Consider the following 13674-nt stretch of genomic DNA (forward strand, 5'->3'; position numbering starts at 1 on the left):
TAGCCCTTTAGCTAATAATTAGCAGGTTTATTAGCTAGTCTGTTTTGATCCATTAGTACTAATTTTAGCTGCTAATTTTTAGTGCTAATTACCCTTATGTGATGAGGTTTTAGGTTAAATCAGTGTTTTTGTATTTTGTTTATTCATTTTAGGGGTGCATTTGTATTGTACCCCTAAAGACATTTCACCTGTACAAATACTCCATCTGTCTCAAAATAATTGCAATTTAAGAACTAAGGAGAGAAACCAAGGTGGTTGGCTAATTACAAAAATGCTCCTATATCTAACATGGCAGGGTTTTTTTTTTCAATCCGAAAGCACACAAACGCACAAGCCTTTCTTCTAGGGTAGCTGTGCGTGCTGGTGATTTGAGTGGGTCCCGTATAGCCCTGTATCATACGCTGGTACCTATACGAGCGTTTATTTTAGGACAAATTTTGAATCATTGAAGTGCAATTATTTTGGAACTGATGGAGTACATTTGTTTTATTTATTGAAACCAAACAGTAGGCTCTAACATTTCACGAATCCGTACTGCTTGCCCGTCCGGGTCAAAAAAGCCAAAGAAGAAGAAGACAGGGGAAAAGCCGGCTGGCTGCCTGTGGGTCGTTAAACTCCCGCGAAATCCCAATCCGAACCCACTCAGGCTCAGGCGGTCAACATCCACTGTCCGATCGAGATTTGATGTGTTTTTTATTGCTAAATTCGACAGAGCAAAGCAAGCACAAATCCATCCACCGACCGCATCGATCCACTCTCATGTCTTCTCAACGCAAGACAGGCAGGGTCGCACACTCTAGATTTTTAGAACCAATACTAGCTATTACAATAGAACCAAAAGAAACTGTACGGTATAAGACTCAGCGTAATTAGTGCACACTCTAGATTTTTAGATATGATGAAAATGTCAGTTTTTCATTTATAAATACTTGTGGTTATTTTCTTCTCACTGTCAACCCATAAGTTATTTCTTACTTTTTTCGGTGAAGGTTCGACAGCACTGGACTCAGGGAACTGCTGAGCAGTTGAAGGATCCAAGAATGGGTGATGCTCCCAGAGGAGAGGTGGGAAGATGCATTCATATAGGTCTCCGTTGCGTTCAAGATGATCTAGACGTGAGGCCTAGTGCCTACCATGTCATACATCAGGAACACACTAGTGGCAATTTGCTCTTAGTTGTGATGGGATCACTTGTGCGATACTAAATTATATATTATCTATCACTAGTTCACTTTGTCTATTATACATTAATGTACGAAATATGAATGCAGAGGCTAGATTTCATCCCTTTATCTAAAAATAATCATCGATTCACTGATGAATGCATGCATGGCTAGTACTGGATTGCCGGTCGTGATGAGAATTCCAGAGATTATAGAACCGGTAGTGCCAGTGTCCGGACGCCCGGTCCCATGCCTGCATTCCGCCCCCGCGTCAGCCCAATGTGGCATCTGTGCCTCACTCGACCGCCCCCGCGCCAGCCCAATGTGGCATCTGTGCCTCACTCAACCTCACATAGCATCTGTGTCCCCGTCTGACCCCACGTGGTGTCTGCGCCCTGCTTGACCCCTCGCACCCCCTATAGCAGCAGGCGGGTGACATTGCAACACTAAACGCCTGATCTATTTTTGAAACATCCAGATACAACACTTGCAGCATACGTCTAAAGACAAATGAAACACTTGAAACAAGATTCTGAAACACTTGGAAAAACACCTAAAAAACGCTTGAAACCATTGCAAACATACGCAACATCCAGATAAAACACTTGCAACATATGTGTAAAACATATTGAACATTCAAATAAACACACTTGCAACATACGTCTGAAAACACAGATGAAACATTGGAGAAAGACGCTTGCAACATACTTGTACAACCATTGTAACATATGCAACATCCCCGATCTACCTTTGCAATATCCATATGAAACACTTACAACATCTGAAACACTTTGAAACATACTCCCTCCGTCCAAATTATAAGTCATTCCAAGAATCTTGGAGAGTCAAAGTTTTTCAAGTTTGACCAAATCTATATAATAAGATAATAATATTTATGATATCAACTAAGTATCATTAAATTCTTCATTAGTTATATTTTCATAGTATACCTATTTGATGTCATAAATCTTTGTGTTCCCCTCTATAATTTTGATCAAACTTGAGATGCTTTGACTCTCCAAGGTTCTTGGAATGACTCATAATTTGGAACGGATGAAGCACACTTGTAAGATATACTTTCAGCGTAACATCTCCTTGCTATTTGGGATGATGGAGGCTCATCGGCGTTCGGGCTATGGCCCGGTGGTGTTTGTAGGTGGCGGGCCGGCGGCGGCAACTCCACGATGCGATGGGGAGGCAATGGCCACACGACTGAGAGAGGGTAGCCGCGCCGTCCTGCAGCAGCGCCTTGTGGTCGTCCCTGAGATCCAGCAAGTCGTCGAGGCCCACGCGGCGAATGCCCAGAGGAGGAAGCGACGGATGTACCCTAGCAGAAGGAGGAGGTGGACCAGCTTGTTCGGGAGCACCAACTCCGAGATGCCGGATGCGACCGGGGCAACGCTTGTTCGGATTTGCTGGCTTCCCTTGGCGTGTTCGTGCCTCTTGGCTTGTGGCGGTGGTGGGCATTGCCTCTGGAGCAAATAGAATGAGTGGACGAATAGGTAGGAGCGAATATAGAGAAGATTTTTTTAGAAACTCCCGAGCAGATGGGATGAGATAGATAGGCTAGCGTCACGGCCCACTAAGCAGCGTTCGGGCGGGTGGACGGACGGACGCCCGCACCGCAGTGTTAACGAGCGAGACGACGACCAAGGCAAAGGTGAATCTCTCCATCTGTCGACCGCCGCCCGGTCTACCCGGCTACCCGCGCTATCTAGAGAGTCGAGTCCAGGCCAGAATCCAGGTGCGTAGGACGACTCATCCGGCCCACCCATAATTAATGGCACTAACGGAGCTATTCTGCGGTTGATAAACTGACTAAAGCTAATTTATTACGAGAAAAAACTACTGTAGTATACCTCGTAAGCGAAGGCTTCGTCCGTCCATAACGAATTAATGATATACGATGATTCACCGTAAGTTGCTGGCCACTGCCTGCCAAGGGCCGATGCTGTAACCTGGTTACCTCCACCACCGTACCAAGGATCGTCGTACTCGTTCTATTTTTTTTCAAAAAAAATATTTTAGTTCGTTTTGACTTTTCTAGAGGCTACTCCTAGGTAAGAAAAGAAATAATCACCAACCCTGCCACCCATGAGCAATAGGGCCTTGTTTAGATCCCATCAAAGTTCCAAGTTTTTTTACTCTCTCTCCATCACATCAATTTTTAGCCGCTTGCATGGAGTATTAAATGTAGGTAAAAAAATAACTAATTAGACAATTTAGTTGAAAATCACGAGATGAATCTTTTGAGCCTAGTTGGTCCACGATTGGACAATATTTGCCAAATAAGACGAAAGTGATACTATTCATCAGGTTGAAAAAAGTTTCAATCTAAACAAGGCCTAGATATTATCTCGAGCTCGAACAATTGGTGGGCCTGTATACATAGTTGTATCCAACTAATATCAATCCCGACGCACGATGCTGGATCAAGAGAGAGAATACCCAAGCATCGAATTGTCCCGTTGTGCAGCACGATGCCGAGTTGAAAAATCCAAGCATCGGGTAAAGAACATGCCTCGATGCTGGCTGAATACAATAAATATCATTCCAGTCTATCAGTGGCTTGGTCGAAACGATGATAAATTTTCAGTCAGAACATTATTTTTCTATCATACTAAATCAATCAATCGTAATAATTTATAATCGTATGCGATCGTTTTAGCCCCGCCGAATAGAACGTATAAGTCCCACCAGCTCATATACCTCGATGCGGAACGTTGTATGCATCTGAGAGTCTAAAGCATCAGAGATGGCACCAGAATAGTTTATTTTTCAGCATCGGAGCACACCGTTGCTACTCTAAGCCTAAGGGTGCTTAAACGGTGAGGTTTTAGGTTGAGTCACTGTTTTTATATTTTATTTATGCATTTTAGGGGTGCATTCGCCAGTGTTTGATGTAGGGACTAAAGTTTTTTTCGTCACGTCAAACGTTCGGATACTAATGAGAAGAATTAAATATGAGCTAAATATAAAACTAATTGCACTAGTTAGCGAGACGAATCTATTAAGCCTAATTAAGACCCCGTTTGGCCGGGCTCCCGCGGGCTCCGGCTCTTGCACTGTAGCCGGGTGTCGGCCGCCCACATGCCGATAGGTAGGGATGAAAATGGATCGGATACGGACGGATATCACCGATATTACATTTGTTTTCATATTTCTGTCCGGATTCGGATTCGAATACGGATAGTGTCAACTATGTCGGATAGGATACGATTGGATATCGACATCATAAATATGCGATTTGAGTATTCGGATACGAATACGGTATCGGATGTTGGATATCCGGACTCGGATACGGACAGATCTCAACCCCTCTAAACGGATTCGGTTTCGAATACGGTCAAAAAATATCCGTACCGTTTTCATCCCTACCGATAGATGCCTACAGGAGCCGGAGCCGCGGAGCCAGAAAAACAAGCTTCTCCGGCTCCGGTAGTGTCAGTGAGAGAGAAAAGCAGGAGAGAGAAAAACGGTTCTGGTGAATAGTAGCCGGGTGTCGGTCGCCCAAGAACCGATAGACGGGAGCCGAAGCCGGAGCCGCCGGAGCTTGGGCAAACGGGCCTCATTTATGGTTAGCACATGCTTACTGTAGTATTATATTATCAAATCGTAGGATAATTAGAATTAATAGGTTCGTCTCGTAAATTAATCTCTGTGTATGTAATTAGTTTTGGAATTAGTATATGTTTAATACTTTGAATTAGAGTCGAACGTCCGGCTTAGATGACCTTTTTTTTAACACGAGCCGTACTCCATGACTGCGCCGTGCGCGTGACGCGGCAGGGGAAAATCCGGCTGCCTGCTTGAGTGCATGTGGATCGTGAAACTCCCCCGAAATCCAAATCCAACTTCCACTATCCGATCGAGATTCGATGTCTTTTTGTTTGCTAAGGCTGTGTTTAGCTCGAGAAATAAAAATTTTTAGATATCATATCGGATGTTTTGGGTATGTTGGAAAGAGTTTTCGGATACTAATAAAAAAACTAATTACATAGCTCGCTTGGAAACTACGAGACGAATTTATTAAATCCATCATTAGCGTATGATAGTTACTGTAGCACTTATGGCTAATCATAGGCTAATTAGTTTTAAAATATTCGTCTGGTAATTTCCAACCAAATTATGTAATTAATTTTTTTTTCGTCTATATTTAATACTGTATGCATATGTCATGAAATTCGATGAGTTTGGGTTGAAAATTTTTGAACCAAACCAGGCCTAAATCTGACAAAACAGAGCGAGCACAAATCCATCCACCGCATCGATCCACTCTTCTGTCTTCTCAACGCAAGGAGACAGGGAAGCGGGCCAGCGAGCGAGCGAGCGAGCGGCTCGCCGACGACGACCCTCTCCCCGGCCCGCCCCGCCCACGACAGCACAGCGAAGATGGCCGCCGCATCCCCTCCTCCTCTCCTCCTCCGCCTCCTGGCCCTAGCCCTGGCTCTCGCCGGGGCCGCCGCGGGCAAGATCTCGGGCCCCCGCACCCCGATCTCGCGCGACATCTACCACTCCAGGTGAGCTGACCACCCCCCCTCCCGTCCCTTGCGTCCACCGCAACTCGTGTCCGGCTCGCAACTCGTGCCCCGGTTCCGACGACTATTTGTCTGGCTCGCGGCGGTGCTGCCTGCTCTGGCCAAATGCCTTCTTCTCTAGGCACGCCAGCCACTGTCCGCGTCATGTTGGGCTGGTTCGAGTCGCGGATTGCTCTCGGCTCACGCGTGATTGGTCTCGCTGGGAATTACTGTCGCCTGGCTTTGCTTGCTGCGCGTTTCGACCCGACTGAATGTATCCAACACTGTTTCCTCTAAGTACCAGTCGATACATTACATGCGATGCTTGTGTAGAAATGGCATGATTCGACCTCAGTTGATACATTACAGGCTATGCTTGTGTAAAAATGGCATGGTTCGACTTCGACCTCTTTTGTAGTTGGATTCGACCTTCCTCAAGGGCGGGCTTGGCGCGGTGGTAGAGTCTACCCACCTGTGGCCTGTGTCCGAACCAAACTTTTTCTTTTGTTCAAAATTTAAGCAAAAATAAGACTGTCCAGAAATTCATTTCTCTAGACGCTCCCACCTTGTGTGGCAATTGGGATTCGACCTTGTTGCTGCTACGAGCTATGTATTTGTTAGCTTTAGCTTGCCACTCGCTGGCGATTTCACTTTTTCGGATTTTCGGGTGCATAGTTTGGTGATTGGGACTTGGTGAACCCTCCACCCTTCACTTTTGTCTGATAATAACTCTAGTCGAGATCCAAACCTGAGAGCTGCTTGCTCCCCGCTGGCCTGCTCAGCTTCTCCTTTAATAAAAACATGCCTCTAACTTGTCAGTGCTTAGTTCACGGACCATCCACACTTTTTTCTTCGTATATGATGGCATAGTGATTTTTTTCACTTCTCTTGCTAGTGACTCTCTTCTGCGTGAAATCAAGGCTTTGGTTGCTCGGCATTCCGACAAATTGAGCGTGAGTGGTTTCCCTGTTCTTGTGCAATTGTCTTTGGTCAGTTTGCTTTGTCTCCAGCGGTTCCCTTTATCCAATTCTGAATAATGTGTTGCAGATGGACACTATCAGAACAAGCAACAAAGGCTATTCTGCGGAGCTGTTTGTAGTTACATTTAATCACTTGAAGGAGAATATGGATAATGGCTCGAAAGTTCATATCCTTCTGGTCCGTTTCCAACTAAGATTTCTTCACTCTTTTCCCCAAATCTATGCTTCACTCGAAAAGCTGCTCAGCATATTGATCCAATATCTCAGGAACAAATATCAGCGTTCCATTCAAATATTCTCCACCATTTTAGTTCACCTCTGTTGAGAGGGTGCACGACAACGACATAAAAGAAGAAAAAACTAATAAACACAAGTCTATTCATTAGTATTTGTGTGTTTATTAGTAAATTAAATTATTGATACTTTGCGGTTTTGACAGAAAGGTTCATTGTCTTCCAGAGCTTTGGGCAGCATGGCAGAGAACTTATTACCTCTGAAGTTGCATTACATCTTCTCTATATTTTAACGGAGAAGCCTAAGATCGCTGGTGTGGATCTTTCATCCTTTGAGAAACTGCTGGAGAACCTTGTGATCAAGGTGAGTCCTTATTTGTATTCAGCTCTTAAATAATTGTTAATAAATTATGGAACACATTTTATAAATGTGCCCTTTGTTCTGCTATGCCCTGCACCAGTATTGTGATCACGAGCTTCATGTTGTCATGCTTGCATTTTTAAAATTGTAGTGCACCATGATTAATTGCTATTATGGTGGTTGTATAGGATGGAGTATTAGAGCAACTCCAAGAGATGGTCTAAAATTATATTCTAAAATCTATGATTTAGCCATTTGCTAAAATAGAATACCCCTCAAAATAATAGAGTAACACAACAGTCTTGCTAAATTTCTCATTCTATATTTTAAAAACTGCCACGTCATTCGTCTTCCTCGTTGAATCACTCCTACGAGGCTACGATCCTTTCTCCGCTGTCGCATGCACTGGGAACGAGGCCGCGGCCGGGCATGAACCAGCAGTTGGCCACCAGCCACGCTCTCCTGAAACTCCGATGACAGCCACGCGGGCATCTCCAGGACGGCGTCCGTGTTCACAGCCTTGACGTCCCCTGTCCGGCCGTCCCTGTCCACGAGGTAGTAGGCAAGGCCCCTCACCATGTCCCGTGTACCTCTGGATGTCACGCTCCTGGATGTGACCTCGCCCATTCTTGACGCCTTATCTGCAAGCGAGCCGTAGAGTGCGAACTAGAGGAAGAGCTGGTATTCGCCGCTTGCATTGCGCCAGCCGCCAGCACCAGAGAGCCAAGGCAGGGCACAATGTACAGCGAGCGAAGCCCAAACAAGACGTGGCCCTCGTGCTGCAGCTGGTACGCGGTCCCAGGCCTGACCGACTTGACTGCCAGCAGCTGCCCGGAGGCCTCGTCCATCGCGAGGGACACGATGGCGCCTGCCGCCCTACGCGCACGGGAGTACGGGACATGGAGTCGCGGAAACGAAGTCACAGGACAGGAAGTCTCGGGAATCGGCGCGGGGGCGGCAGATAGCAAGCGCCCTCGGCTTACTTTTTCTAGCTACCGAGATATCAGGGATACACAGCTTGTTATTTTAGACTACAAGATAGAATAGCTGTTGGACCCTTATTTCTTCTGAAAATAGCCAAAATTAGATTGTATGGCATAAGTAGCTACTCTTTTGGAGTTGCTCTTAGGATGCCAATTATGTTGTTCTAGTTTAAACCGTATGGATTTGGCCTTGAAAGTAGAAACATTACCATTACATGTCGATATGTACTTAGTATCTATGCAGCACGGATACGGATACGCGTATCGGTATCGGAAGAATACGGATACGCGGATACGGCAATTTTCTCAAAAATCCGAAACGCGGATACGTTTTAACTATTTTAAATAAAAAAGATAATAATGCATATTAAAACTAATAACAATAAAACATTGCAGTCTACTTAACTACTTAAGTTCTATTAGTATGTTTTCCTATTAATAAATGGCATTCAGGCTCGCATCAACTCCCTCTTTCCTCATTTGTTTCCCTCATCCACAACATCAAGCTGCAGAGCAGATCAAGAATGGAAAAAGGAGCCGCCATCTAGTATCTACTCATATTTGGAGACACCATCCACTGCATACAAAGAAAATCAAGCAACAAGAAATTAAGAACTGCAAAAACAGAGTAGATAAAGGACGGGCAGAGGAAGAGGAAGAGGAAGTGGGAACCAAAGAAATCAAGCAACAATAAGTCGCGAACTGCAGAAATATAGTAGATCGAGAACGGGGAAGGGGATGAACTCACGGGAGGTTGCTGGATGCCTAGATCCACGTCGCTGGGGCAGAGATGTTGCCGGCGGCCAGCGAGCAGGGGCGGAGGGTCGTCGCCGGCGAGCGGGGGCGGAGGCTTGTCGCCGGTGGCCGGTGAGCAGGACGAGGTGTCACCATGCATGTTCGCTGGAGGCGGCGCGAGGTGCGGGAGTGCGGGCGTCGGGGACAGAGGGAGATAAGGGAGTGAGCGTGTGTTTGTTGGGCTGGGCCGTATCGAATGGGCAGATACGTGTGAGCCCGTATCGGCTCACGTACTCAATATTCACGAAATTAATAAAAAAACAGATACTCTGCGGACACGTGTCCATCATGTATCGGCCGCGTATCCGTATCGGATACGTATCCGATACGGAATACGGCACCTCCCTGGCGTATCCGTGTTACTTAGCTTAGTATTGTCACCTTTGCTTGTGTCCTTCTGTTTGTTTCCCCTCCCACTATGTTGTTTATTATTGTTCTGTATCAAGTACATAATCACATCTTGGTGTCAGGAGTTGTAATGTTTTTCACATGTGGCTCTCTCTTTTAGGTTGTGCCAATGGAAAATATGAATGGTCGCAAACTTGTTGAAGAAGGGGAACTTTGTGATAGGAGAAATGGTGATTGGTCCATTTCTCACTAATTCATCACTACAAACAGTTTTTATGCCAACATCTTTTTTTATATATATTTCCCTGTGGCAGGAAGAGGAGTTGATCTTAACAGAAATTGGAGTGTTGACTGGGGAATGAAAGAAAAGGTAAGTATCTCAGTAGTTTCTCAATGTTCACAGGAAAATTCGAATACCTCTCAGCATTTGCATGTTGATTATTTAAAATTATATCTTGGACTGAATCTTGGCTAGCAGTAGCTCGTTGTGTGTGTGAATTTCCATGTTTCACAGTTAGTTCTGCGTAATTATTTGACAAGTTTGTGTACTTCTACTTCATATCAAGCACATAAGTGCATTGCCCTTGTAAACTGATCTAGGAATGCTCATTTTGGGTATAGAGTTATATCTATGGAGAATTGGATGATTGTGGTTTTTCATGCATTACCATGTGTATTCCATGTCTGTTTCGGGTTGGGTGTCCTGCAGATCTTTACAAATGTCTATGTTTTGTGGTTTTGTGGAATCACTGGATGAACTTTTGTAGTTCAAATCAAACATACTATAGCAGGAAAAACTAGGCTTATTGTCATCTACGATCACTGGTTTTTGAGTCAAAGATTTTGCCCATGCATTACTGTCTATATTCCTTGGTCATTGTTGTGTACTTGGGTTTAATCCTGCCAACGTTTTGTCGTTTGCGGATTTTGCGCAAGTGAACTTTTATATGTGGCAGGTTCATTGTTTTATTTTATCTTACATGTTTCTTGTTGGGTCCAATCAAAGTCATATAAATATGCATGTTATTAGTCTATTGAACTTTTTTTTGTGGCTTTTCATGTATTATAGGACTACGACCCATATGAGGAGAATCCTGGTATTGCTCCTTTTAGCGAACCTGAGGCCCAGATCATGAGGGAACTATCCAGGTCGTTTAAACCTCATATTTGGGTGAACGTGCATTCTGGAATGGAGGTAATCCAACCCTCTTATATTCTGTTGACATCCTGCACGTGATGCATAATAACAAGTTTGATCATTGCTTAGGATGCAACTAAGCCACAAAAAGATGACAAATTGACCCTTCTGGAAAGAAGCTACTTTCAAGCATGTTTCCTGTCTTGTCACTTGTAAATCTTGATTAGCAATTTTTTTATTCCTCGACTTTCTCGGGCTACATCATATAAAACATTCTTTTATCATCATGTGGCCACATGCTAGTGTGTCATTAACAATGCCCAAGGTATAATCGGAACAATATGATATGTATGAGAGCCTCTTCGCAGATTTTGCGGGGGGAAGGCTTGCCTCGGTTTTTCCCTTCCCCAGACCCCACTCATGTGGGAGCCTCTGGCACTGGGTCTGCCCTTTTTTTATTATAGATACCCTTTTACCTTCATAAATGTAGCAAACAAGATGCATATTGTTTATCTATCGGGTTGTGACTCATGATATTCACCTAGCACGGAATACTGTGAGGGCTGGTTTGTTGCAATACAGCTACTAACCATGATTGTTTTTTGGAGTTGTGGAAGATGAGCAAAAAGCACATTTCAATAACTATCATAAAATAAAATAATAATAACAAAGAAAAACCAACATGGAAAGAGGGACCTATTGCTTGTAGTTGCACAAAACCCTTCTGATGTACCACTAATGCTGCTAATTTATGTTTTTCTCGTCTTTTTTCTGTTCTTCAACCTTAGGCCTTATTTATGCCATATGATCACAAGAATACCACACCAAATGGAGTGTCTGCACATTTGATGCGGTCAGTCCTAGAGAATTTGAACCGTCGCCATTTCCAAAATAGCTGCCTAGTTGGGTCAGGTGGTGGATCTGTTGGGTATGTTCATCTAGCATGTTCTCATCTTCTCAAATTATAACTCTTCAGCAAAGCAAGTATGTTCATATTTTTTATCCTTCCCTTACCAGATATCTTGCACATGGTACGACAACTGATTACATGTATGACATTGCAAAGGTGCCAATGCCATTCACCTTTGAGGTCAGTTAATCTATTGTCTATAACTCCCTATCTGGACTAGCACAAAGCTCTATATAGACATAACATAACAGCACTGAGCTGACGGTACTGTTATTCAGATATATGGAGATGAGAAAGCATCTACCGATGACTGCTTCAAAATGTTCAATCCTATTGACAAGAAAACATTTGACGTATGTAAATCTTGCATTCATGTACCTCAGGATTTTTTTTTTGTTGGCATTGTTTTTTTCTGATCTCTAGTGTTTTTTTCCCCCTCACCAGAGAGTCATTAACAAGTGGTGCATGGCATTTCTCATTCTTTTTGAGGAAGGCCTGCGAAACCTACGGGATGCCCAGATAGTATCACAAGGCACACTGGAAAACTGGGTTCCAATTGGAGGAGGCATCGTCGAGAGAAATGTGGAGCGGAAGAGTAGCCGTGACAGGAGGAAACTGGAAGGCCTCGACCTTGGAATGCAGGAGCTAAGGACTTACTTCCGGCTATTTTTGCTGTCAACATTCTTGTTGATGTTCATGTTCTGCACACGGATATCAAAGAGCAGAAACAGAGACTCAGGTAGCTTGTTTGATCCTTGAAATGAGTACCAAAGAAAGCATTGGTTGGGGGTTGGGCCCCTCCTCTGAGCTGAATTTCGGGTGCAAGAGCGATCGCCTTTCATTGCCTCAGATGAACAAAGCGCATGAAACATTCAACAGAGCTGGAACACGGCTCTGCTTCTGCACCCTGCTATTCGGACTTGGCAATCCGCATATTTGGACATGACATGATGTGACAAGGCTTGTAGGATCAGAATGGTGTCAGGCAGTGTCTGTTTAGATTACATTTGACGCCAGACGATGTTGGCTAATCATTAACAAAATTGTAACTGTAAGCTGTAAAATTGTCCATATAATCAGTTTTTGTGATGCATAGGTTTTATGTTTTGAAGAAGGTTTTTAGTGCACCCAACCTGACTATGAAGGCTACATTTGGTAGCATGGATTGATGTAACGTCTCACTGCCCGAGTGATTTTATGATGCGGTGGATATGAAATTTTTATGGCCTGAATCTCAAATTGCACGGCTTGTTTGCTGCGTTCCTTACTCCCGTTGCTTGACGACGATCTGGGGAAGAAGACTGAAAATTCTTGGAATGAATTTGAAAGGTGGGCTCCTTTTGGGCCCACGACTGGGTCAGGATAAAAAAAAGGGGTCCAATTTAATTACGCCAGTACAAATTAGCAAGGAGAGTAGGAAAAAAAAATGGAAGTAGCTAATCAAAAGCTAGTACTCCATCGTTATTAATATAGATGACCAAACCGGACGGCTTAGGATCTGGCACAGCCGATTAGACCGGCCGGACACCCAGCACGGCATAAGAAAGCAAGGAGGTAGCCCGTGTTGTTCCAGCCCATGGGCTCGCTTCACATCTCTAAGCAGTTGCGCAGGACATGAGATATGTTTATCTTGTGCCACCATGCTTGAGGCATGCATGACAGCATCTCTGCAGCATGCATGTCGCTCTTCAACTGACACCTTTTTATACCGCCTACCAATAATAAAACTATATATATACAGATGCAGGGGTTGCTTTGATATACTTATGTGGCACTTATGGACGAACCGGTCGTCGTCTCACGTCTGACCATCCGGACCGTACGTCGGTGCATCAACAAAATAGCAACAACTCCATGATGTCAAGTTTAACACCATTATATATCGGAGAAGTCAAGTCGTCTTAGGCTAGTCTCAATGGAATGTCATGTGAGTTTTATGAGCATTAAATAGGATGACATATTAGAAGAAAAAAAAGAGTTTTTAGCCCTATTGACAAGGAGGGAGAAGGAAAAGGTTTCGTGGCCACGAAATGAGTGGCCTCTGTTTCCAAGTCGTCAGAAACAGGACGACAGGCACTGCACTGAGGGCCTTCCCTTCGTTTCATCGATCCCATGTTCTGGCTACAGGCGCGCCTCCCAACGACGAATCTAGGATTTTGTTTAAGGGTGTCTCTAAAAAATTTTCATATATAATTTGGTAAATCTATTTTAGCAATTCAGTAATAATTGTAAAATTGACAACGTGA

At 44.1% G+C, this 13674-nt stretch overlaps 1 protein-coding gene across 2 annotated transcripts; it reads left to right on the plus strand.

Moving 5' to 3' along the window:
• The first annotated feature begins 5455 nt into the window (after positions 1–5455).
• LOC136462485 (uncharacterized) lies at positions 5456–12653 on the plus strand. Of its 2 annotated transcripts, XM_066461578.1 has the most exons (11): positions 5456–5683; positions 6576–6633; positions 6728–6838; positions 7120–7257; positions 9541–9610; positions 9695–9750; positions 10450–10575; positions 11307–11446; positions 11536–11608; positions 11707–11781; positions 11873–12653. In XM_066461578.1, the coding sequence occupies exons 1-11, from the start codon at positions 5556–5558 to the stop codon at positions 12185–12187; spliced, it is 1290 nt and encodes a 429-aa protein (XP_066317675.1). In that variant the 5' UTR covers positions 5456–5555; the 3' UTR covers positions 12188–12653. The 2 variants fall into 2 exon arrangements, with proteins under 2 accessions (XP_066317675.1, XP_066317676.1); XM_066461579.1 differs by lacking the exon at positions 5456–5683 and having other exon boundaries at positions 6577–6633; positions 7104–7257.
• The last annotated feature ends 1021 nt before the right edge of the window (positions 12654–13674 follow it).

Source organism: Miscanthus floridulus, chromosome 7 (assembly GCF_019320115.1).
Source record: "Miscanthus floridulus cultivar M001 chromosome 7, ASM1932011v1, whole genome shotgun sequence".
Taxonomy (NCBI): domain Eukaryota; kingdom Viridiplantae; phylum Streptophyta; class Magnoliopsida; order Poales; family Poaceae; genus Miscanthus; species Miscanthus floridulus.